This window comes from Colias philodice, chromosome 27 (genome assembly GCF_061535455.1).
Source record: "Colias philodice isolate Cphi_HAF_F1 chromosome 27, ilColPhil1 Martin Lab GWU primary, whole genome shotgun sequence".
NCBI lineage: Eukaryota > Metazoa > Arthropoda > Insecta > Lepidoptera > Pieridae > Colias > Colias philodice.
This window is the reverse complement of record NC_143112.1, coordinates 3,881,884-3,908,625: the sequence shown is the minus strand read 5'-3', so window position 1 is coordinate 3,908,625 and position 26,742 is coordinate 3,881,884. Positions and strand designations below refer to the sequence as shown.

The 26,742-nt window shown below is 33.3% G+C and overlaps 1 protein-coding gene across 1 annotated transcript in view; it reads right to left on the bottom strand.

The window, feature by feature from the left end:
- Positions 1 to 1,634: 1,634 nt before the first annotated feature.
- RyR (Ryanodine receptor) overlaps positions 1,635 to 26,742 on the bottom strand; it is a 114,215-nt gene continuing 89,107 nt past the window's right edge. The window contains exons 85-114 of the mRNA XM_089711982.1: positions 26,571 to 26,683; positions 25,549 to 25,642; positions 25,166 to 25,294; positions 24,696 to 24,824; positions 23,766 to 23,945; positions 23,223 to 23,343; positions 22,740 to 22,850; positions 22,212 to 22,339; positions 19,436 to 19,566; positions 18,443 to 18,603; positions 17,645 to 17,846; positions 16,879 to 17,040; positions 16,161 to 16,317; positions 15,515 to 15,717; positions 15,039 to 15,242; positions 11,964 to 12,076; positions 10,916 to 11,015; positions 10,603 to 10,728; positions 9,268 to 9,361; positions 8,148 to 8,303; positions 7,651 to 7,744; positions 7,069 to 7,214; positions 6,284 to 6,414; positions 5,697 to 5,855; positions 4,950 to 5,157; positions 4,373 to 4,504; positions 3,428 to 3,584; positions 2,881 to 2,990; positions 2,442 to 2,544; positions 1,635 to 2,164 (exon numbers count right to left, since the gene is read on the bottom strand). Of these exons, the coding sequence (XP_089568108.1) occupies positions 2,061 to 2,164; positions 2,442 to 2,544; positions 2,881 to 2,990; positions 3,428 to 3,584; positions 4,373 to 4,504; positions 4,950 to 5,157; positions 5,697 to 5,855; positions 6,284 to 6,414; positions 7,069 to 7,214; positions 7,651 to 7,744; positions 8,148 to 8,303; positions 9,268 to 9,361; positions 10,603 to 10,728; positions 10,916 to 11,015; positions 11,964 to 12,076; positions 15,039 to 15,242; positions 15,515 to 15,717; positions 16,161 to 16,317; positions 16,879 to 17,040; positions 17,645 to 17,846; positions 18,443 to 18,603; positions 19,436 to 19,566; positions 22,212 to 22,339; positions 22,740 to 22,850; positions 23,223 to 23,343; positions 23,766 to 23,945; positions 24,696 to 24,824; positions 25,166 to 25,294; positions 25,549 to 25,642; positions 26,571 to 26,683 (4,158 nt within the window). The 3' untranslated portion in view covers positions 1,635 to 2,060. The remainder of the gene's footprint in view (positions 2,165 to 2,441; positions 2,545 to 2,880; positions 2,991 to 3,427; positions 3,585 to 4,372; positions 4,505 to 4,949; positions 5,158 to 5,696; positions 5,856 to 6,283; positions 6,415 to 7,068; positions 7,215 to 7,650; positions 7,745 to 8,147; positions 8,304 to 9,267; positions 9,362 to 10,602; positions 10,729 to 10,915; positions 11,016 to 11,963; positions 12,077 to 15,038; positions 15,243 to 15,514; positions 15,718 to 16,160; positions 16,318 to 16,878; positions 17,041 to 17,644; positions 17,847 to 18,442; positions 18,604 to 19,435; positions 19,567 to 22,211; positions 22,340 to 22,739; positions 22,851 to 23,222; positions 23,344 to 23,765; positions 23,946 to 24,695; positions 24,825 to 25,165; positions 25,295 to 25,548; positions 25,643 to 26,570; positions 26,684 to 26,742) is intronic.

Genomic DNA, 26,742 nt, shown 5'->3' with positions numbered 1-26,742 from the left:
ACAATTATTATAAACTTCAAGTTACAATACGTTCCATTCCCGGAACATTAAGAACGAATATACACCTTTTAACTTGATTGATTTGAAGTAAACGATGAAAAAATGGAATTGTAAATCAACGACATAAAGTGAACTGAATTTAAGCATGCTAATTAAGCTGAGTTCTGATTCTGAACATTCATGCGTTCTCTGCTCGCGAGTTCACTCCCGTCAACAAACAAATATTACTTTTATAGGCAAATTTAGCTCTCTTCACTACACTACAGAGTTGCTTTCTCTGTACATACTTATATCCCTATCCACGGATTTTTTTAAATATGTAGTGATTCAAGAGGAAGGTTTTCGTATATAATTAATTAGGTTTTGTACAAAGCGGGCGGAACGTTAGAAATATTTTAGGTGAAGGTGTAGATAGATTACCGACACAACATTCGATATTCGAAAATGGTACATTAACGAACTGACGATAAATAGACGTTAAAGTGAGATAACATGATTCAACTATCGTGAACGAAAAAGAGACGGCTGATATAAATTTTGGTTCATAAAGACACATTTCAACGTGCCAATTGCCATTCCAGCCCCCCTAGTCAAGTGTCTTTCTGTTAGCGTAGCGTTCAATAGAATAGACTACGAATGTATGAGATTGACGTAGGCTGTAGATAAACGTATCTACAGGTTACGTCAATCTCATACATTCGTAGTCTATTCTATTGAACGCTACGCTAACAGAAAGCCACTTGACTAGGGGGGCTGGAGCGCTAATAATAACCTATCTTCACCTTTTTACTTATGATAAAATAATATCCTTAGATAATATTATTATTATTGATGAAACATGATCAAAATACAGAATTGCAAACCGATAAAATATTAAAGTGAACTGAATTTACGGCGTTTAGAAACTCGCGTTTGGCTAACGTGCGTTTTGAGAACCGCGAATTCTATTGAAGTGTACTGCACATATGCATGCACGCGTTTCTGATCAAGCGCGCGTCAAAGATTTTCGTTCAACGCGCGTTGCGTGGGCGTTTGCCCCGCGCTTCGAGATACATAAGCGGTCATTTTACTGTACCTACATATCAATGCGCACTTTTGTATAGAGGGGATGCATATTCATCAAAATGGATTACTACTACTACTACTACCTACTAACGCTCCTAAAAAGGCCGTGCTAAACCCGGTGAATGTACGCTACCAACGCGCGACTAACGCAACGCCGAGCGCCTATGTGTTCTTGCTCTAAGTGTTAATTTTGAACATAAGCGTTCAAAATAATTGGACGGGTTCAGAATATTACTAGCTGCAGCTCGCGGCTTCGCTCCCGTCAACCAAAAAGAGTAATAATTGTCATACATGCCACTTTTTGTAGAAAAGCGCCATCTCGTTAGATGGCGCAATTTATAAATTTAGGAACGGTTCAAATGCGCATACTAATGGTTGCTTTTCACAAAGAAATGATGTTTTACTGGGGTAAATAGGAGCCTATGTCACTAGCATTTCAACTATCCAAAGACAAAAATCGTATGATTTTTGTGTGTAGGTAATAATGTTACTTTATATTATTAAGGTAGTATGTAGTTACATAATATTATATTTTGGATGGTGGTTAGGCGTAGAATAAAACAACAATAGAATAAATTAAAGATTTTATTCAACGCGCATTATATTCTTACATAGACTATATCGAAAAAGTTAAAATAGAAAACTTGGAAAGGCCACCTTATTTTTTAAAATCATTGTTTAAAATAGTTTTAATCTAAGACAAGCTTAAAAATCGAAAGTACCACGAAAATAGCAATTTGTCAACATCGCTATATTATTAAATACATTTTATTTACAATGCAAAGTTAGAAATTAATGATTTCAACGTACAATATTATATCATAAAGAAAGTTGACATTTCAAAATCCCGCCAAATTTTATGACAGAAAAAACAACATTATTATCTATGTACAAAAATGTTTATTGCTATTAAAGTGGTTACAAATTGGTGTCAACGTTGAGCAATAAAGGCTGTTTCAAACAGTTTTCTCTCTTATTATTATTAATAAGTAAAACTATTCTCCCATGACATCTTCGTATTGTTTCCTGAAACAGTCTCCGACGGGGAAGAAGTCCCAACATCTCTGCGTGTACATGTTCCATACGAATGTTTCTTGACCTGAAATAATGAAATGTTTGAATATTTTATGAACATTATAATTTTATAATAGTGTTTGGAAGTTTTTTTAAATTATTGTTCTATGTGGAAATGCCCATGTTTTTTTACGGTTTTAATGCCCATGTATTATTTATTGTATTTAAATTGTATGCCTAGAAATAGCAGACATTTGAAATAAGAATTAGAAATGGATAAATTTTCAAATACAAACAAAAAATGGGTATAATTAGCACTTAGACTAATGTGAAATAATATGAATTTAAAATAATATATTTACCAGTATATTCAGTATCGGGTTTATTAATAAGATGCATGAGGAAGAACATGTAGTTCGCGAGATTGTGTTCCCGCTGCACGTGCGTATCGAACCCGTGCGGCACCTGAAATAATTGTATATTAAATAGTCTATCTTTGTTCGAAATTTCATCAAAATTGGCTCAGCTTTTTATTTGTAGCTTTTTGCTCTACATTCTAGAAGGTTCAGTGATATTAATCTCCCTACTGTCAATTTAGTTATTAAGGCGTTACAGACCGACATTTAAAAATATTCGTAGTTAGGAACCATTTTGTACATTTTTTACAAGTGGAATTTATAAATTGAATGTTATATGTAATTGTTTCTTATAAATATGTACAAAATCTCCTTTATATTTTTTTAACAAGAACTCAAAATTAACAGTAACAATAATATGTTTTAAATAAAAATTAATATCTACCTTATCAAAGTAGTCCTTATTAATACCGCATATGAAGCAGTTGGACTCCATGTCCTCTTTGACCGACTCCAGCTGGTCACGGAGCTCTCCGAACGCGTCGATGATCAAACCTACAGACAGACAATTGTATATTTATCTGTTATTATTAATGATATTTTGTGAAGAAGGATATTTTTTGTCCTTTTTGTTACATGTATTTATCACAGTATAGGATATCTCATGTAAAATGTTATAGAATACCTTGATCAAATGGTTTATACTTTACACGATATATTAATGACTCGTAATTTTTATTAAAGTTTTCACAAATAAATCTAAAAACACATTCGATTGGCCAATTTATAGTTTTAAGTGTTATATGTGATAAATAGCGATTTATGACACGTCGTGCAACTTGGCATGTCATGACACGCATAATGACATGATTACAATATTTAAATGCCACTTGCCATAATTTACAGAATTTGGCATTTGAGTAACAATTTTGTTGAGTAACATAGCTGATTTGACATAAATATTATGTGCTTTTATTTTAATTGTCACGTACCCTGCAGAATAGCGAGCAGGATAATGATGACGAAGAAAAAGAAGGATATATCGAAAATGATGCGGTACACTTCAGAGTCGTCACCGTCAGGAGGTTCTAACTCGTCCCCTATACCACCTCCCGCACGCACTCCCTTGTACAGGTTGAACACGAAACACTGCGCAAACATAATTTATAACATAAATGAGAAATAAAAAAAACTGCGTGTACTAGTGTACACACGTAAGAAGTGAAACTTCTTTATGACCTTATTTTTCAAAGAATAATACTGTATGCAACTTTACAGAAATACGTCGAATAACGCGTGGTAGGGATAAGACAAAGATGGCGCGTAACGGAAAAATGTCACGCGTAACGAAAAAATGTTACACTACATTTTTTTCCAACCCCGATAAAGAAGTTTCACTTCAATAAAAACACCCTTTAATAAGATACACACTTGTATCCACTTAATAAATACAAAATTTTATTGAAGTCTTTCCATTTAAGAGTGGGTCAAAATCGAATCTAAAGGAGTCGGTTCCATAAAAACAAACTAGGTGAAAGCTTGCTAAAATGATTAAATAATAAACCGACGAAAATGGACAAGATGTATAGCTAAAAATATGTAATCGTTTTAAAAATCAATAGGCTAGGTTAAACAATAAGGAATTAACTGTGGCTACACATAAATATAACAAATTAAATATTTCAAACATCTATTTCACATAAATTATAATTATTCATAAACTAGCTTTCCGCCCGCGGCTTCGCCCGCTTTGTCTAAAACCTAATAAATTATATACTAAAACCTTCCTCTTGAATCACTCTATCTATTACAAAAAACCGCATCAAAATCCGTTGCGTAGTTTTAAAGATTTAAGCATACATAGGGACATAGGGACAGCAAAAGCGACTTTATTTTATACTACGTAGTGAAGTGATAGTGATAAAAATAAAGCATACCGTCAACATATCATGGCAGTTCCTGTTAATCTCGTCGTCCTCCTCTTGCACGTAGAACTTGCGGAAGAAGTTGAACGCTATCACCGTGTATATGTACACGATGATTGTGAGTAGCATCACTGTGAGCACCAGCTGTGAAATTGTGAGTTAATTGTGAGTTGAGAATTGTAAGTTGTGAGTTGAGAATTGTACGTTGTGAATTGTGAGTTGAGGATTGTGAGTTGTGAATTGTGAGTTGGGAATTATGAATTACCAATTGTGAGTTACGAATTGTGAGTTACGAATTGTGAGTTGTAAATGGTGAGATGCGCATTGTGAGTTATGAATTGTAAGTTGTGAATTGTGAGTTACGAATTGTGAGTTGTGAATTGTGAGTTGTAAGTTGCGAATTGTGAGTTGTACTTGTGACTGTTACAAACGAGTTGTGAGTTGTAATTTTCACTTTTGATTTGATTCGTAACTTTTGACATTTTGTCCCTTAAGGAAAATCGATCAGTGAAACAGATGTATGAATAATCTGCCCCTTACCCCACTAGGGAACATGGGACTTCTTTTTTTAGACTTATACAGCCCTTACCTGTTTCCCATTATGCGTGACAGACTGCAAGATAGTTCTCAACGTTTTAAAGCCAACAGCGACATCCAGCAAATGGGCGGCGAAGAAGAAATTATTAAAGTTGCCCATCACAGAGAAACTGAAGTACCAGAGAGAGTAGAGGAAGGAATTGTCCGTTATGGTTACACCGGCTTTCCACACTTGGTAGCGCCAGTCGATGTTTATTATGCTGAAATATGTAATTTTTCAGATTTTATTAACATACTAGCGGTCCGCCCCGGCTTCGCCCGTGGTATCTACATGTTTAAACTATCCTATCTCTCAAGTTGGATCGAACTGCACATGGTGTGCGAATTTTATTATAATCGGTTAAGTGGTTTAGGAGTCCATCGAGGACAAACATTGTGACACGAGATTTATATACATATACATATATATTTAGACATATGAACTTTAAATTAAAATGTAGAATTTTGGGATATAAGATTTTGAATTTTATACAAGTGTATGATGTTGAATTTGTGGTATTTTTTCAACAGGGCATTCTATACATTTTTAAGTTTAATCCTTTAAATGTAAAAATACTGGAATATGGTTAATAGTATGTTGAAACTACCAAAAATAAGCTAATGCTGAAATACATAAATTTTCTTTACGATACTTATAGAAAAGAAAAATTATATCGAAATGCTCCAATTAAAAAAAATCCCTTTAACTAATCATTATTTTTTCTCTTTCTTTCAAAGACATCAATAAAATTAAACTCACTAATGTAACAGTCCCTTGCTTCCCTCGTCTTCTTGTGCCGAGAAAGACGTCTTTTCCATTCCTAACATGTTGGAGATTGAGTCGAAATCGTAAGTTTCCGAGTATTTTGCTCGAACTTTCTTCTTTATGAACTTGTCCCAGTAGTTCACGGGGAACGATCTGGAATGTTCCGAAACATATGTATTTGATTTTTATTGTTAAATAATAATAAAAATTTGTTTATTTCTTAGAAATTACAATTGTTTCTAATTTTTGTAACATGTGATCTGGAATGTTCCGTAACGATTTTTTATGCTTATTATTATAAATTTGAGGGTACTTTTCAAGAGACAAGAATTGCATAAATATGGTAGGCATTTTGTTTTTTTTTTTAATGTTTATAGCGAGAGACAAGAATTGCATAAATATGGTAGGCATTTTGTTTTTTTTTTAATGTTTATAGCGATTTCAAACAGTTGTAAGAGGCAAAATGTAATAAAAAATCACGTGTCTGTTTCATAAATGACACGATATCCTAACAATTGTCGTAATTAATTATTAAGTTATAAAAATAAATAAATAGTAGGTACTATATCTATAATACTAACTTGGCAGATATAACAAGTTTATCCCAATGGCTCTTCAGATCGTCGTCCTCAGGTTGCTCCGCGATGTACAGACCGTCGAATTCCAGTTTACGCGCTATGTCCTTTTCCCGCTTGAATATGGCTAGAGGCACCTGTATTTATAATAAATAGTATTAGTAATTTTGTTTTATATATAACGTGATCAGTTTTAAATTAGATTTGATTGAAATTTAATGATGACTGAAAACTTAGATTTTCTCTTATGAGGCATTCACTACAAAATCATCAATATATGTATATTTAGTATAACGAACGACACAGAGGATAGGAAAATGGCCACAGTCTTGTCATTACATTACATTATTGTATGCTATGTATATTTATTTTGTTGTAACTAACGAAGATTCAAGAAAACCCAGATTTTTCTGTATAAAATCTATTATCAATATATGAATGAGTAGCAACTTTAATGTTGATAATATCCGATGAGTATAGCAAGTGACACGACGTAGTGAAACATGGCCGCCATCTTGTTATAACAAATAATATATAATTATATATTACATACATTTGATTGTAACAAACGAAAACCAAAGAAAAAAAAGCGAGTGTACCTAGCACACGTGTCAAAAGTGAAACTTCTTTGGCAAAATTCAAAGATTCGAAAATTGTAGCCTTACTCATGACGAGGAGTATTACCATGACGCGACCTTGAAATTTTATTCTCAACGCGCCTAAAGAAGTTTAACTTCAACAAATATAGATTTTCTCTCATGCAGCACTATGTCTTTATAAAAAGCAGTAACCTTAAGGTGATAGTATCCGATGAGTATAGCGAGTGACACGACCGAATGCAACATGGCCGCCACATTGATCACGTGCTCCATGTAAAAGAAGTCCTCGTCTATTTGCACCACTTCGACAAATTCATCTTCTTCCGCTTCGCCACTTCCTGTTTGGAATAAAAGTACAAATTATATAGAATATATAGAAAGAAGAAATTATATGGAAAGTTACCTTGATAACAATAAAAATAGCGAAACATATTTTTAGTTACAATGGAAAAATGGACATTTGAGAGGAAATTACGAATAATTTATATTGTTTTAATGGAATTAAAATTGTATCATAAAGGTTCTTTTAAAGTTAAACTTAGAAACATATAAATAATTGTATGCCAATTTGTTGGCGAATTGTGCGAACGTAATTTTTTTTATAAAACCTTTTTAACCACAATTCTGACAAATAAGCTTTTAATTTCATTTCATAAGAAACAGTATGAGATAAACACGTCACAAAGGAAACAATAATTTTTATTTTCTTCGCATTTCTTCGCTAGAAGAAGTGTAATTGCATAAATAAATGTTTGAGTTAGAGTTTTATCCTACCGTCGCCACTTCCAGAACCACCTCCAGAGCCGGCACCGCTGATGATATCACCAAGACCTGATCCTTCACCCTTCTCGTTGTCCGGAGTCGTTACCTGTGGAATATGAGTAAAGTTTAATTTAATTACTAAATTAAATTTATATTACACGGGACGCTTGGCAGATTGAAATTGACATTATTTTGTACGTCGAATTTAGTGAAAACACAAGGTACTGCATATTATTGACTATGTATGTATACCATCATATAGCGTGGCAACGTGCCGCCAGAAATCGATTTTACTAGCGCCTATAGATGCATCACACGATGCACACGTGCCAGAAGTGAAACTTCTTTGACAAGATTCAAAGATACCAAAATCGTCGCTTTACTCCATGACGAGACGGTATTGTCATGACGCGACCTTGAAATATTACTCTCAATGCACCTAAAGATCCCTTCAAAAATTGATCAAAAAAATTAACTCGTAACAATTATAACCTGAAAAAGAAACTCACCTTATAGAAGAGAAGCACGAAGTTGATACAGAACGCCAGCACGAGCGCGACATACTTCAGGTTGTAGAAGTTTCGCGCCAAAAACGATACCGCGCGCTTTGTGTATTGGGACAGGTCTATCTGTGAAAGGGCTGATGGCGCTGGTACTTGTACCGCCTGGAATGTGGTATAGAATATATAGTACAGTAGGAGTTTGGCGTAGAATTTATAAAGTTAAAGCAAGAGGTTTTAAATTTAGGGCTGATTTTTCAATGCTCGGTTAAAACTTATCCGTGCAATAAAGTATTACACGATAATATTAAAATGTCATATAAACTGTCAAATACGGACAATTAGAATACGTTTTTAAAATGGTAGTTTTATACATTATTCGACGAATAAGTTTTATCCAAGGATTGAAAAAGGATTTAAAGTGAGAAAGTACTTTGATTGAATTTTTTCTACTCTTTACATATTTCTCAAACAATTAAATTAATTATTACATATTATTAATAAAATAAATGAATAAAAAAAATTAATGAAGTGTAAATCGGGTTCTGATGATAAACTTGACAACACAATTAAATTATTAAAACAAATACTAAAAAGCGAAAATAAGATCCCAAGAATATTTCCTTAATGTAATAAGACAGTTGGTCAGTTATAAAAGCTGGGTTAGAATTATGATTATCCTGATCCGTTCGATACTAAAAGATTTTTGTCCAACATCTTTCTTTTCACACAATACCTATTAATTATTTGAGAAAATGTCAGGCAAAAACTGCATTGGATAGATAAAGGGTAAACAAAGTTGAAATTATGAGCCAGAAGCTACCCACCTTTTTATAACGATCATATGTTTTATCCTTTCCAAGCTGCATGAGCAATGTTATGAGTTACGTTATAAATAATGGATTAACTATTACAAACAAAGAATGATTTTATGGTTTAACTTTCTCAAAATATTAAATGATTTATTCTAGTCATTTTTTTAAATAAAAAGTCCTTTTTTTCATCGAAATAAACGGGTACTTTTATGAAATTGAGCAAAGCCAGGATGAATATTATCTAATTAAAACACCGCTTTAGTGTTTTTTTTCGGAACTAAATTTGTTAGACAATATTATTTTTTTTATTTTACCTTTTTGCTTTCAGCTTCAATCGCTGACATAGCGGCTTGTTGCGCGGCCTGTGCTTCCATACGTTCTTGTGCCTGTTTCTTCGCTTGTTCACCACTGAAATGAAGATTATTTCTAATTGAATGTTTCAGAAGTGCACAATTATTTGGTACAGTGTTGTATGAAGTAGCATGATAGTGCGGTGAAGTAAATCATATTATGCAGCATAGTGTTAAAACCGGCTACTACCTGCAGCAGGGGCAATTTTGAAATAATTTGGAAAATCCAAAAGTGCACGCCTCATAATTTTTTTTTAATAAATATTTATTAATTATTATTTTTGTTTATTTAATAACAATTAAACCACATCGAATCAGACCCTGAAAAATGAAAGGGTTCTATTCCTGAGCATACTCAAGCGTAAGAGAAAAAAAAAAGACTCGATTAGTAAAGTATTTCGGTCGCTATCGTGTTAACAAGAAAAAGGATCCGCACATACAGACACACGGACGTCCAAGACAGAACTTTTTTAAACTGTCTTTTAACTAGTTTAAATAACAAAAATGACATCAAAAATATCATGAACGTTAAAAATAGTGTTTTTTCTTAATATGTGTGTGTATGTATTATCTTACAAGTGCAATGTATGATACATAAAGACATTTTAAGTTTGAAAAATCAGATGTTTTGCGCGAAGTGACAGTAGTACCCACCTCAACGCTTCGCTTATGAGGCGTGCAATTGGACCCTTTAATTGGCTCCTTAATTGTGATGTGTATAGGCAAACAGGGGCAATTTAAAAAACAACTGAAATTGCTCCGACCGACGACCAACCGAGATTGTTCCAATATTGTCCTTCGGGAGGTATGTGAGTAGCCGGCCTAGAGTTAATACGATAGCATATTCAAAACGTTTCAAACAAATTAATAAGAAATTCGTTATTTCATTCTTCAAATCGACAAAAATAAAGGGATGCTGCCTTTCAGCAAAATTTGCTATCTCCAGTATTTCACAAGTACTTTCCCTCGAGGGCCCATAGAAAATTTCCACATTGTATATAATGATTATAACTGTCAAATTTAAATTTAAATTTTTAAAATTTTTTTTGCAAATTGTAACTAACACAAATATTGTAAAACTATCCAAAGGTATATGGAAATAAAAGGCTTTTTTATTGAAGTGAAACTTCTTTATCGGGGTTGGACAAAAATTTAGTGTAACATTTTTGCGTTAAGCCGTACGCGTGACATTTTTAAGGTCATAAAGAAGTTTCACTTCTTACGTGTGTGCTCTAGTACACGCATACATTTTTTTTTATTTTGTTTATTATATAATGAGTGTTTGTGTGTATGTCTCACCCGAGCAGATCGATGAGCGAGGGCGGTTGCTCGTCGGTGTCGGGCGCGTCGTCCGGCGCCGCGTCCGCCTCCTCGCCGCTCGACGGCGTTGACGCGCTCGGCGACTCGTGAGGTTTCACTTGGATCCTATAATGAAGTGAAAACTTCTTTAGCGGCGTTGGGTGTAAAATCTTAAACTCGCGTCAGGACACGTGACCTGATCGAAAAAGCGTAAGACGGATGGATATGAAACATGCTCAACGTTAATAATCAAGTTTTCACTTCTGCCGGCACTCCCCCAGTGCAACCCTAAATTATAAAGAAGCACACTCACTGGCCATTATCTTCCTTCGTGATATCTAGACCGAAAGCGGAAACTTGCATTTGTCCAGTATCATCAGCTGCCGGTAATGCTGGCAAGTGTCGAGCAGGACCTAAATAATAATTAAATAGTATAGATAACAATATTATTGGGAATGAAAAAAAGGTAAAAAATTGTATTAAAAATGATATTTTTTGAAGTGAAAAAAGGTACAAAGATGTTCTTGAAAGAAAAGTTTGAATGTGATAGAAATAATAACCATGAATTAAATATAGGAAGTCAAAGGTGATAAGAATTTTAGCTGCTCTTGCGATTTGTAGATTGGGAAAAACTTTGAGTACGGTAGACGTCTAAGGATATACTTAGTACAGAATACAAAAATCTATAGAATTGATGATCATAATTGATATGTACAGGATAAAATAATTATAGGTAGTGTAATAAAAATAGTTATTGTGTGGAAAATTGATCAACGAAAGATCAGTGATGAAAAATCAATTATAAGAAAAAAAATGTTCAATAGCTTAATTTATTGATTTATAATAAATGAATATTTATTTGCTCACACCAAAATGGCTTCAATATGACATGTATTAGATTGTTTGTATGCATTATTATAAAAAAGCATGTGTTAATCCAAAAGCAGATTCGATTAAGTTATTAATTAAAAAAACCTTAAGAATATTAAAATTTGGAAAACGTATTAGATATAATCTGCGTTTGGCGTTAAATGTGTTTGTATTTCAAGCGTTCGGTCACCATTATAACTTGCAAATTATAAACAAGTTGCATACTATTCAAGAAGATATTAAAAATGTGGAAGTGAAATATTTAATTCAATTAAAATTTTCTCAAACATATTGTGAAAATGAAATATGTATTAAATTGCAGGAAACAGGTACCCGTCCCCAAAATATATTGCATTATTGTAATATATAGAAGGAAAAAAAAAGACCGGAAAACTTTACAGCAAAGGCGTATAACTCCTCTCCCTTTACACCCCCCCTCCCCGCGGTGACCGAAGCGAGCGAAGCGAACGCGTATACATTGTGTCGCTTACTTTGAATCAACCTGTGTTTGAACTGACCGATTTTCTCCTCCTCCTCTGGCTCTGGGGGTGTTTCCTCCACTTGTGGCCCTCGCATTAGACCGAGTAGAACACCGAATATATACCTAGATAAGGGATTATAGTCTTTATGAGCTATAGCATAAGGCATAATATCGTATCAGACATAGTAGCAAACCGTATATACCTAGATGTGTACAAAGGATTGTAAACATTTATAAGAATAAAGTTTACAATCCTTTGTAAGGTAGAGTATCGTATTCACAATTCGAATATACAAGGAAATGAAATACATTACCTGTATCAAATATATACGTAAACAGTATACGGTATAGTTGCAAAGGAATGTAGACTTTATGCATTTAGTCATACAGTTGCATATACATTATACAGCTACATTCTGGATAAGGTAACATAGCCTTAAGAAGCATGTTATGAAAACACACCAACTAATTTCCTACGGGGTAAAGTTGCAATGGAATATAGACTTCATAAGCTAAGTCATAAGTAGACATCGGATTATATGCATTTGCATGTTTGCATATGCAAATGCATAAAACTCTCTATTTACGGCGTTAGTGCATATTTTAGCCTTTTTCCCCAATCGTGCATATTTCGTTAAGTAGCGGGAGTTTTGATTGGTTGACTAACCTTTATTAGCCAATCAGAACGCTCAGCAAGTAAACAAACCCTATTTTGGCATGGTAAAATGGCAAAAAATTACAAAATGGGCTCCATTTTAAGTTAATTTTGAGCTATCAAAATAGGGCTAGATTACCCTTTTGGGGCTTAAAATTTAAAACACGGGTTAAATTCCAAAAAAGGGCTAGATTTAGCCCGTAATGGTCTAAGGTGGCAACACTGGGCTCGCGGGTGACAAACTATATTTAATTTTAAGAAAATTTCGCTGTTTTTGTACAATCTTTGATTAAAATATATAGAAATAATAAAGGTTTTTCGATTTTGTATTGTGCAAATCGAAAAACCTTTATTATTATATTTTAGGCAAATCAGTCGTTTTTAGTGCATATTTCGGCCTTTTTTAGTGCATATTTGCATGCATATTTTGGCGTTTTGTTAGTGCATATAATCCAATGTCTAGTCATAAGGTTTCATATAGAATATAGAATTATTGGAAAGGATATAGCAACGCACGGATATTCTATTCTATGCTATGAGGCTATTTTAAAAGTTTAAGTAATGGCGATTGCAGCGAATAAGACGTGTAAATTTACGGATATCTATCTAATCTGCATGCATATATAAACCATAATATTATAAAAAGTATGAAAAACGACAAAGTGTGCGTGACACACTATTATTTTAAGTAAACCCTGATAATTGAAACTTATAAAAGATTCCATCTAGATACATGATTAAAATTAGTACCACAATTAATAAATTAAGAAATTTCTATATTATAGAAGAAATATGAGACTTTTTTGAGATAAAAGTGCAATGTGCAGTAATCTTAATAAATTCGAATATAAAATAATTTGGAAAATCCAAAAGTGCACGCCTCATAATTTTTTTTTAATAAATATTTATTAATTATTATTTTTGTTTATTTAATAACAATTAAACCACATCGAATCAGACCCTGAAAAATGAAAGGGTTCTATTCCTGAGCATACTCAAGCGTAAGAGAAAAAAAAAGACTCGATTAGTAAAGTATTTCGGTCGCTATCGTGTTAACAAGAAAAAGGATCCGCACATACAGACACACGGACGTCCAAGACAGAACTTTTTTAAACTGTTTTTTAACTAGTTTAAATAACAAAAACCGGCCAAGTGCGAGTCGGGCTCGCGCACAAAGGGTTCCGTAGCAGCAAATATAATAAATTACAGTTAAATCAACCTATCTCAAAAACTATAAGAGATACTTTGATCAAACCAAAAATCGTTGAAAGAGTTAATTAGCATGCATCACCTCTATTTTTTTTAGAATTTTATACCCCGTAGTTATAAAAATAGAGGGGGGGGGACATACTTTTTACGACTTTGAGAGCTGATATCTCAAAAACCGTTCACTTTAAGAAAAATGTTTTTTAGAAAACTTTATATCATTTTAAAAGACCTTTCCATTGATACCCCACACGGGTATGTACATCGAAAAAAAAAATTTCATCCCTCAGTTACATGTATGGGGGACCCCACCCCCAATTCTTTTTTTTACTATTTAGTGTCATATTTTTGTAGCGGTTCATACAACACATATTCCCATCAAATTTCATCACTGTAGTACTTATAGTTTCCGAGTAAATCGGCTGTGACAGACGGACAGACGGACAGACGGACAGACGGACAGACGGACATGACGAAACTATAAGGGTTCCGTTTTTGCCATTTTGGCTACGGAACCCTAAAAATGACATCAAAAATATCATGAACGTTAAAACTAGTGTTTTTTCTTAATATGTGTGTGTATGTATTATCTTACAAGTGCAATGTATGATACATAAAGACATTTTAAGTTTGAAAAATCAGATGTTTTGCGCGAAGTGACAGTAGTACCCACCTCAACGCTTCGCTTATGAGGCGTGCAAAAGACAGGAGAATAAAAATGTGTGGTGCACATAATATTTAAAATTTAAATGAAATAGTGCTCGAGATATGAAAAGAAAACAGATAAAAACGTGGTAAAATTTCAGAAGAAAGTAGATATTATACTTAAAAACTTAAATAATAAATGCTCATTTACCAATGACTGTGCACCGAGTTAAGCGTGAAATGAGATTAATTTCTTATTACTATAAATAATTTTGTTATAAATAAATAAACCAATAGTTCAGTAGTTTTTGAAAAAATCCCAGCTACAATAAGATACATATTAGGATTTTTTTTAATTCTTACCATTAGTATCTATATGTACGTGTACGACTGAATATTTGCATAAAGTATGCTTTTAATATATGTATTGTAAATGAAGCAATTTGAGAAAATACAATTTCATGTATGAGTTTTAAAAATCGAATCAAGAATTACAATTTTCAATGTACCCTCAATTCGTAATTATCAACTACCCCCACTTAACTACCAACCTAACTATTTTACCAACAAAAAACTCACCTTATAACAACAACAAATCCGTATCCAATATAATAGAACAAATAGAAGAACAGCTTAAAGAAACCAATGAACAATTCCGCGGGAGGCATTTGCTGGAGATCTGCGATTTTCGCCTTTATATTAGATGGGGATAAAGACGAAAATGCCGCGGCAATACCGTCCTTTACTGATTGGTAACCGCGACGGAAGGGATCTTTGCCGGCTCTGCAAAAGAAAATGGATCATTTATTAAAAATAAAAAAATTCACGTCATGACGTGACCTTGAAATTCATGAGTAAGGATTTTTGGTATCTTTGAATCATGTCAAAGAAGTTTCACTTCTGACACGTGTGCTCAGCACACACGCTCTTTCAACAGCTGGCATTAGACCATTGACAATTTTTTTTAATATTTACATTTACGAACGATTTTTCTTTTAAGAGATACAGATAAATGTAGATATAGACCTACACATACAGATATATAATAATCTCACCGTTCATCATCATCATCACCCATATAAGTATACGCGGCTTCTCTATTCTTCGGTCCACTCGCAGACTCTTCAGACGCCGCCATGAGACCGGATGCGTGAGTCATTTCAAAGATGGCGTCTTCACAGAAATTAACAAATGCTTCTAATTTCTCTTTGTCACCTCCTTCTGTTACTATGCTGTAGAAGAACGCTCGTTTTGATTCCTGGAAAACAGGTTTAGATGTATTATTATTTATAATCTTTTAGGAAAGGTTTAGATGTGTTATTATCTTTTAGTGGTGAGAAATAATAATAGTTAATATTAGTATCATCACCATCATTATCATTAAAAGTCGTTTTTTATTGCTGGAATTTTCTTTTTATAAGATAATGGTAATCGAGTTATAAATGTCTAGATTAGAAAATAAGTCATCTGGTGGTTATACGACTGCTTGTTTTCTCAAGTAAACACAAATAAATAAAATAAATTTGGGGTACTTGAAATTCATTAGCTATTAATAATTGTAAAGATTGCAATTTTTTTTAAAAGATTAATAAAGTTGATACTTTTCGCTATTTCTTTTTTGCAAAAGAAAAAATGAATGTTAAAAATCTTATATTTGCTATCGGAAATGAAACACTTGTTTTCACAAATATCCAATTATACCTTAATTTGCGGTTTCTCCCACTGTTCAATATTGGACTCCTTAATTTCAAAGTAAACCCTTTCAATCCGTTTGGAGCCGCCCATAATTTCAATACGACCGAGGAACGGCTCAAAGTAGTTGAGAACTGAACCCGCGGTTTCTAGGAAACGGGCTAACCTGGAATATTTAATATTTTTTATTAGAAAAATTAATTATTTACTTGTTATTTTTTCTCTCCCAGTTATGTTTTTTTTTGATGATATTGTTTGTGGTGTTAATATGAAGTCGATATCAAGATTTCATTTTTAGATATCATCCGATAATTCATTTGATAATTGTATTTATGCTAAAATCTATATCAGCATTTGAAATAATAAACGAAATTTTGAGGCTAAAAAAACGTGTTAATTGTATTGTATCTACATAAAATTCGCAGGGTACTCACAAGTATTCCCCCCTGATGAGCAAAAACAAATGTATTGCATTTTAATACTATTAATAATTAATATTATTTTTCTAATTCCATCACATCACAGTGTTCGACCTACTTTGAAAAAATGAAAATTCTGTCTGTCAATAGGACACCGAAGAATAAGTATTACTATCCTACTACTAATCCTGCAACTAGGAAATCAATTAGTCTTTCTTTTTGTTAAGTGTAAGTATAGTACTGTGTACAATAAGTCTTCCCTTTTTTGCTCCACAACACATTTAAGAAAAATTATTATTATTACTAACCTAGGTTCATTAGGCATATGTTCCGACAAGTTTGTCAAAAGCACGGCCAAGTTAAAACCAATTTCCTTAGCAGGTTCGTGGAAACGGTCACAGAATCCAACATAGTCCAATTTACCATCGTGGTTTGTTTCACAGCAGGCTAGGAGGAATTCTATTTCTTCCCTGTGAAATATAAATTAATTAATTGAGATTATTTCTTATAATATTTATTCAAAATTTTAGTCTTATGATGAGCTGCAGATAGCAGACTTCTTAAATTAAGAAGTCATTAAAGTAAACTAAAATAAATTGAAATTGTACACAACACTGAAAAATTATTACATCATCTAAATAACAATGTAACATTTCCGAAAAACAATGAGATCCGTTAACTTCAGACCATATTGCAAAAAGAGAATCATTTGAGGGAGAGAAAAAAATATGACAACATCAGAATTTTATATGAATAATAAATTAAAGGTATAAAGTTAATCGCCAGAAAAATAACAACTTGATAAAAAGTGTGAGATCGGTCCATAAAAAAACACACTACAGAAATAAATAGATAATAATGATACAAATCAACGAAATCCGTCCATACAAAAAAATTACACCACTAAAGAGACAGACTTATGGTGTGTAACTCATCTGATGTTTCATTTTCTCTTAAAAGTTTTTGGGCCACACTAAGCTAGCATTATTTCTATCTATTTCTTTGAGAACTGCACCTATTTCTACCCCTACTTCTTATTCTACTACTACTACTACTACTATCACTACTACTTACGGTGTATAACTCTTCTGCTGTTCCATCTTCTCCTTAAAGTCCTTAGGCAGAACCCAACCATCGTTATTTGTATCAATTTCCTTGAAACTAGCGCTTGAGGTCAGATCCTTTAGTTTTAGGAACATGTCGAAGTATTTGAGAATCAGTTCTACGTTCGATGCTGACTCTACTAGTGTGTCCACCATTTGCTTACCGATTGTACCTGAACAAATAAAAATAGTTTATTTCAGGTGTAAGTTTACAAAATAGGATCTTCATAGTGTAAGAAAAAAAATAAAATGTTAATTTTAAAGCAAGTTTACAAAACTGTTATGTGTGTTAATTCAATTTGTTTGTCGATTGTACCATTAGAAAGTGGATTTTATTTGCTGATGGATCTAAATGTCGTAAGTTAGTATTTTGTAATATTTATTTTGCGACAACTGCATGTAAGGATATGTGAAAAACATCCGATATTTTAAAGGTCTATATAAATAAGTATTACTTAAATCAAAATTTTATAAATAAACATCTCATTCAAATTAAATACGGTAAAAATTCCATTAATTTGAGGTTTCACATTTTTATTAGATTGACTTACTGACTTATTATCAGTACCAAATTCCAACGTTACGTTATATACGTTATACGTTTTGACTCCACTTTTTAGCTCCTTATCTTGAATTTGCTGTACATTTATTTATTGTTGTGTTTGCATTGTACTGTTTTATTTTAACTGTATTGTGTGCTAATCGTGTTTATTGCAATTTTGTGGAGTCAAATAAATGATCTTTCTTTCAAATGTACTAAAAACCTCACCATTAACAACATTCCCCTCAAGCATAGACAGCATCATGGTGATCATGTCCTTCTGCAAATTGAGCAGTTCCTTCAGCAGGTCCACTTGAGATGAATGCTTTGAAAGCTTGTCTTGCATGTGAGAGAACAGGAACAGGAAACCGCCCACTGCGTCCCATAACCTGGTGATGGAGAGTATTTATCTATACTAATATTATAAAGAGGAAAGGTTTGTAATTATGTATGTATGTATGGTTTTCACGCATAAACTACTGGACCGATTTCAAAAATTCTTTCACCATTAGAAAGCTGCATCTTCACTGAGCAACATAGGCTAGGTTTTATCCCGGAAATCCCACGGGAACGGGAACTTTGCGGGTTTTTCTTTGAAAACGCGGGCGAGGCCGCAGGCGGAAAGCTAGTTGTAGTAATAAAGAAAAAGAAAATGAGGATGACGATGGAAATGGAGATGAAAACGGTAATGGAGATGGAGTTGAAAATGACGATGCGAATGAAGATGAGAATGAAATGTAAATGAAAAATGAAGATTCAGTTAAAACAGCATAGCGCAGCTGATCGATTGTACTAAGAAAGTTATAACTTGATATAACTTGGCAATGAAAAAATGGTTTAAATAATTATTCATTTCAGCATAATGTAAAGTGTTGGAAAATTCCCCATAACAAATAACTGAAAAAATCTACAGAAAATTAATTCCCTGCTCAACTCTTACCAATAAAAATTCCACACTACCGATCAAAATTATCTTACAATTATTACAAAAAAGTTTAAATACCCTATTTTTCCCACAATTCTTAGGTAGTCTTAGAATAATAATTAAAAATCCATATTATATTAATATTATAAATGCGAAAGTAACTCTGTCTGTCTGTCTGTTACTCAATCACGCCTAAACTACTGAACCAATTTGCATGAAATTTGGCTACCTTTTATTGCGAAATATGTACCACGGGCGAAGCCGGGGCGGACTTCTAGTAAAATAATAAAACAAACCTAGAATGGGCCAAAGCCTGTTGGTTCTGAGTACACGGCCCCTGTATGACTTCAGTGAGAGTGTTGAACACTTGAGACGCAACGCCGATCGCTTTGAAGAAATTAGCCTTGCCTGCTGGGTCTATTAGTTCCTGGAATATTAATGATGGTATTTTTATTATTTAATTTATTAAACTTCTTTATCGGTGTTGGACAAAAATTTAGTGTAACATTTTTGCGTTACGCCGTACGCGTGACATTTTTGCGTTACGCCGTACGCGTGACATTTTTGCGTTACGCCGTACGCGTGACATTTTTGCGTTACGCCGTACGCGTGATATTTTTGCGTTACGCCATACTCGTGACATTTTTAAGGTCATAAAGAAGTTTCACTTCTTACGTGTGTACACTAGTACACGCACACATTATTGTAAATTCTCTTTTGGTAGGGGTTTTAGATAGTGATAATCATGGACGTATAAAAAAAGACGGACGGTATATCGCCTAAACATTGAGTGAAGCCTAGTAATGGCGGCGAAACATCCATGTGTGTGTGCCATGTTGCCATGGCAACAGCTGTCCTGATGACAATGGCGGCTGTATTTTTTTCTATAAATTTTGCCGTAATAATTTTGTCATTAAAACATAAAAGAAATAAAAAAATGTGTGCGTGTACTAGAGTACACACGTAAGAAGTGAAACTTCTTTATGACCTTATTTTTCAAAAAATAATTTACTATCTACAGTAATATTATAAAGAGGAAAACTTTGTTTGTTTGTTTGTTTGATTGATTGTAATGAATAGGCTCATAAACTACTGGACCGATTTTAAAAATTCTTTCACCATTCGAAAGCTACATTATCCACGAGTAATATAGGCTATATATTATCACGCTAAGACCAACAGGAGCATAGCCACGCGGGTGAAACCGCGCGGCACAGCTTGTATACAATATTACAGAAATACGTTAGTCTAACACGCTCGTCGTTTCGCTCCTTGCTACCTATTTAAATATTTACACCAGCCGCTGCTGCAACTCGCTCGCTTCGCTCGCTCGGCTCGTGCGGTAGTTCAAAAATCAAAAGTTAACCTAAGATGCTCGTCGCTTTGCTCCTCGCTACCTATTTAAATATTTACACCGGCCGCTACTGCAACTCGCTCGCTTCGCTCGCTCGGCTCGTGCGGTAGTTCAAAAGTTAACCTAAGATGCTCGTCGCTTCGCTCCTCGCTACCTATTTGAATATTTACGCCGGCCACTGCCGCGACTCGCTCGCTTCGCTCGCTCAGCTCGTGCGGTAGTTCAAAAGACCAAGGGAGACGCCAAAAAATTCGAGTTATATAGAGTTTTCAACTTATAAAGGATTTCGACTTAGGCGGATTTTGATTGGACATAAAGAGTTTGAGGTTTATTCTTATAAATTATATTGAATTCACAAAATCATAATTGAACACCAATCAAGCAAACACGTGTTAACGTGAGTCATAGATTTATTATCGTATACTCCTAAAATGTTTTCTAAGAAACAATACTGTACTTACATTGTCGGCAAGTTCTTAAAGGCGGTAACTTATTTTTGTTCGAACAATAGAGGTAATAAATATAAATTCCTAATGTCGAAATCTCGAAACAGTCAGAAATTAATGACGCACATAGTATATACATATTATGACAGAGGTTAAGCTTAAATAACTTGAAAAATAAATAACATGATCTCGCCCACGTGTTGGTGTTTTAAAAAATTCAATCAAAAACTGAGGTTAACTTTAAATACAATTTTAGAAAAATAAATACCACAATCAACATTCAAGTATTAGAAAAAATTGATACCATAATTCCACCCACGTGTTAGTGTATTGAAAAATACAATCAAAAAGTGAGGTTAATCATAAATAACTTAGAAAAATAAATACCATTATTACACCTAAGTATTAGAAAAATAGATGTAATTACTTATTTACTTTTTTTAGAAATTCACTGGAATTAGAATTAAAACAAACCCTTTGATTTTGCTGATCACTTTAATATAACATGTATAATGTATATAGTCACGAGTACGGCGTAACGCAAAAATGTCACGAGTACGGCGTAACGCAAAAATGTCACGCGCGCGGCGTAACGCAAAAATGTTACACAAAATTTTTGTCCACCCCCGATAAAGAAGTTTCACTTCAATAACTTGCTTCCCTGTGGAATGTAATCCCCTGTGTTTTGTTATTTAAAATTGTACTGTTGCGACACCATTTAACCACGCAAGACGGCATTTTAAATATTTTTTGTGAAACAGTGACGCAGTTAATCAGTCGGTAGTTCACGACGTAATGGCGGCCGACTAGCTTACTATGGTGAGAGTGTGTGCGTGTTTATTGTCTTTACACGATCGCTAGCTTACTATGGTGGCTTCACGTTGTTTGTTCGTAATACGGCGTCCGTCTTTTTTTATACGTCCATGGTGATAATATTATATTTTCAGGTACTTTTTTAAGTACCTTCTCGTTTGGGAGGTTGGCGATCATCGAGTTCAATTTTCGAAACCAACATTTTCAGGTATACCATACTAATGTTTTCAGTTTTAGCATGTGAAAAATTACGAGATTTGATCAAAGATTGATAACGATATGTTTGTATTGCAATCAGGAAAAAGGAAAAAGTGCTTTTTCATTTAGAATAAACGAAACACAGACAAAATATGTTAAGGCTATAGTTATTACATAAATAGACATAGATCATTAAGACAATTTTAATCCCTAGATTTTATAAGCTATAGAATATCAGAAAATTAGTTTAAAAACACAAACCTTGCTCGAATAATGCCAATAGAAGTCCATGATAGATTCCTGCAATCTCAGCAGATAGTCCACAGTGCAAATGACGACGTTCACAGTTGTAGTGTTACCGGCTTGCGTACGGAGGTAGTTCTGCCATTCTGTTTTATTAATAGTATTGAAATTTAGTATTTATGGTATAAGTATCTTTGCTTCTTGTTTCTTTAAAAAAAAGTTATACGAGGTCGATGATAGTAATTGGGATGTAGAAATCGAAGAAAATGAAAGAACAAACAACCGATAAATGCAAGAAACTCAAATGAACTTCGAAGAATTACGCAAATAAAATGTGTGTCCTTTTGCTTTTGTTTGTGTAGCGGGATAAAGAAAATAGCTTATTTTGCCCCATAGGTATAATTTAATTCAATTTTTAAAAGCATTTGTTGCTTCTAGCAAACCATTTTTTAAGACCGAAGGAGCAGTTCTTAAATATCTATTTAAAATTTTATCCTCCATTAATATCCTTGCCATCGATACAATTAATTTCAAAGAAAATCTCACCCAAATTGTGTCCTTCACAGGTAAGTTGTATGAATCTGAACAACGCACAAGTGAACTCCGCATCATGCATGTTCTTCTCGCCAGCTGCTCCTTCTAGCCCCACGCCCAGACCTGGGAATATGTGCTTTATTAGTATGGGAATAAAGTTTAAAATATTTATTTAATCCTATGAGTAGGATCTAACGATTATTGATATGATTGTATAATCTTTTGTTAGTCTTATGCTAAGACTAGATGAGTATATTCTATATTGTAGTGGTTATTGTTAAAATTTTCTTATTGGTCAACGAATAAACTCTGAAGATTATATGCATTATAGTGCTTGTAATGAGGTTTATAATCTTTTGTCAGCCACCGTTCAGACGTGATGATTATATGCTTTATTGTAATGACAAAAAGGTTTAAAATCTTGTTTTAGTAACACACCCACACCCGGCGATTATATGCTTTATTGTAATTGGACTAAGGTTTAAAATAACTAACCTTCTGCTTTAGTATTTCGTTCAAAAGCGTCTAAGTCGAGTACAGAACAGGAGTTCATCAGACCGGCGATGGAAGTAAAGAAGCCGACGTCTTTCTTGTCTTTTAGGTGGTTTAACATTCCCTGTAATAGAAATAGTGTATTAGTAAGATTAGGAATCTTAATTGTTTTAGCTATTTTGGTATAATATACCAATTATAATTGCATTTTTTTTTTCAGTATTTACTAATTAGTTCGATTAGTTTTATTAACTAGGAACCTCGGAACTCGAAGTTTACAAAAAAATATTTGTACAAAATTATTCACTCTTTAAAATATGTAAATTAAAAAGTAAATTTATATCTTATTAACTTTTCCTCATTTTTTTTAACAAACAAGTAAACGTGAACAGATCTTGTAATATGGGATGGCGATGATGATTATTATCATCATGATGATAAGCGGCATAACGATGATGATGATAATTTTCATGATGACAACGATGAACATTTTGGTAGTGTTAATGATAATATTAATAATGTAGTCATTGGTGATGATGAACTCACCATTTGTATATCAATATTGCCTCCTCTCAATATAGATATTCCCAATTGTAAAGTTTTCATCACCATATCACTAGGACAACCTTTCGAAGCAGATATGTGAAGTAACACCATTTCTGCTACACCTCTGTTAGCGAGACGCGCTTGGTGAAAGAGGAGCTTTTGTTTCTCCATTTCTTGTTCCTGTATGGAAAATTGATTTTTTAAGGGTATATTAAGAAGGTTGAAGAAAATTAGGTGCAGTATTTTTTAGCGTTTTTGCATTTGTAAATGACAACATTGTGATACAGGTACGTTTATTTTTTGCCATTTTTTTCTAATTTTTATCAAGCTGAAAATTTTAATTCCTTGATGAAAGTAAATTGTAATAACTACATTGTTCCTTACAGTAAAGTTATTACAATGAACTATTCTAATTCTTGTATTTTTTTAGCAAGTTACTCTATGATTGAATAATTCTACCCGATTCTTCTCTTACCGCATCTTATAAAGTACCAATAAAGCGCAAAATAAATGAGCTTTTGAAAGCTTATTGAAATATAAAAGTCACATTCACCTTTTTACCTACCATAAACATATCCATTGTTTTCTGCATGTAACAATTTACAAATATAGTAATCATTATTTGATGTTAAACATTTTTTTTACAAAAGGAATTATTTGTTTTGAATACGTAATTAATATCGAGGGTAACAAACAAATACTTCTTTAACTCAGGCCAATTATTAACGTTTATTTTGTTTTTGGTGGATATCCACAAATTAAAATAGGTTCCCTAAAGCTACAAGACTATCTAATATCCATACCAATTTGCATGAACATATTTTTTATTTTTCGTGCTCTGTTATATTGTAGATATTTGTGCCATACTCGAAATAAAAAACACAAATTTTTTTGTAATTTTTTGTATTTTTTTACAATCCCCCAACTCACATGTATACTGGACTTGCCCTCATCCTCCTGCTCGGGCTCGGCGCCCTCCTCCTCGTCCCCCCCCTCCTCCTCCTCCTCACCGCACGACCGCGCTATTATGTCCGCGTACGACATGTACAGGGGGTCCTCCTGTACCGGAATTATTATTTTTGTGTTGAGAAATAATTTTAGTGTAAGGTGTTTGTGTAGATACCTATAGATATATGGTGAAATATTTTTTTTTATCTATGCTAATATTATAAAGCTGAAGAGTTTGTTTGAACGCGCTAATATCGGGAACTACTGGACCGGTTTGAAAAATTCTTTCAGTGTTAGATAGCCCATTCATCGAGGAAGGCTATAGGCTATATATCATCACGTTAAGACCAACAGGAATGGAGCCAGGCGAGTGAATCCACGGATAAAATATACTAGGAAATCCTGACTCTTTCTAGAAGTTAGAACATTATAGAATAATCTAGAAACGTCACCTGCAAAGCTCCCGACCGTTCAGTCATAGCACCACGACAAAATGTTGTAACTAGTTGAGTCAACGGATCCGGCTTGCCTTCTTCTTCTACTACATCACTCTTTTTTAGTTCTGCGTCTTCAAATGATTGCTAAAAAGATAGAATTTTTTAAAGTTGTTCTTAATAACCAAATGTTGGTTAGCAAACTAAGTCTGACTAAATTAAAAAAAGTTGTGATGTTGAACAGGTTTTCATCTTTATTTATTCAATCTATCAGAGCCTAGTCTTGAGCCAGTCCTAAAGAAAAAGCTTTAAAAATAATTATTATCAATTTCTGTATCTTTCACTACTTTCAGGATTTTCTTACTACTCTTTTAGGTTTATTGAATCATTTGATATCTTACCGTAAGATCTTCTATCATAACTTCTTGTCCGATGTTCTCTTCTTCCAACCATAACTCGTAGTAAGTCCTTGCGAAGATGTTACATGCTCTATGCCTGTTTTATTTAATTGTATGTTAAAAATATGTTAAAATAAATATTTTTAAATTAAAAGTACTGTCTAATCTAATCGTATGTTGTACTAAATATTTGTTAAGCACATTTTTAGAGTAAAATTGTAAAAAGGGACTTCATTTATCAAATTATAGCTGTTCCTTCTCTATCTCTCTTAATATTTCCAAACATTTTGTTTAAATTTTCAATTTTAACTTCCGATGTAATTCTTAGTTCTCTTAAATAGATCGTTATGAGCCACCTTTTGATTAAACTTTAATTTCTGAAAATAAATCATCTAAAAGCACAAAACCTAAATTCAATATACTCGAACACCCATACCGGCTCAACTTATAAAGATGCGTGGATCGCAAGCAAGCCATAGCGGCTCGTTTCCGCGCGGCGCAGAGCACTCGCTTCCAGTTGTTGGTTATTTGCTTCGGCTTTGTAGCCTGTCCACGCAGCATGCAAGATCATGCGGGTTAGTCTGGGATATTTTTGTTATTTTTAATATTTTTTTAAGAAATACGCTTGGTTTATTGGTAATTGGTTAATTAAGTAATAACATTTTTTTGTGAATAAATCAGATAAAAAAATGGTAATGGTAAAATTCAATTACATTGTCATTCATTTACTGTAAATAAATAATAGAAATATAATTTTTTTTGGGTTGTTATGGATAATAATATAAATTGGGGTACATATATAACTGTGTTAGCAGATTCATCTAAATTACGAAATACGAGGACCAAACACAAAGTCATCAAGACAAAGTTAAGAACACAAAAAAAAAATCTGTAAAAATTAATTGTTCACAACATAATATGTAATAAATGACATATCAAAACAACTAGCATTGAGTTAGAAAAATAGGCAAAAAAAAAAATATTTTTTCGCAAAGATATTATTAACACACAACACTCGTATAAACCTTGGCAAGGAATGCAGTGATGTTTGTCTGAAACACGCGATAACCGCTCGCTTCCTTTGGATGGACACGACGGAACGGTACACGTTCTTACTCATTTGTTGTGGGTGGTCAATCTATTGGAAATATCGGGGAAATGGATAAAATACATAATATAATGTGAAATATATTGATA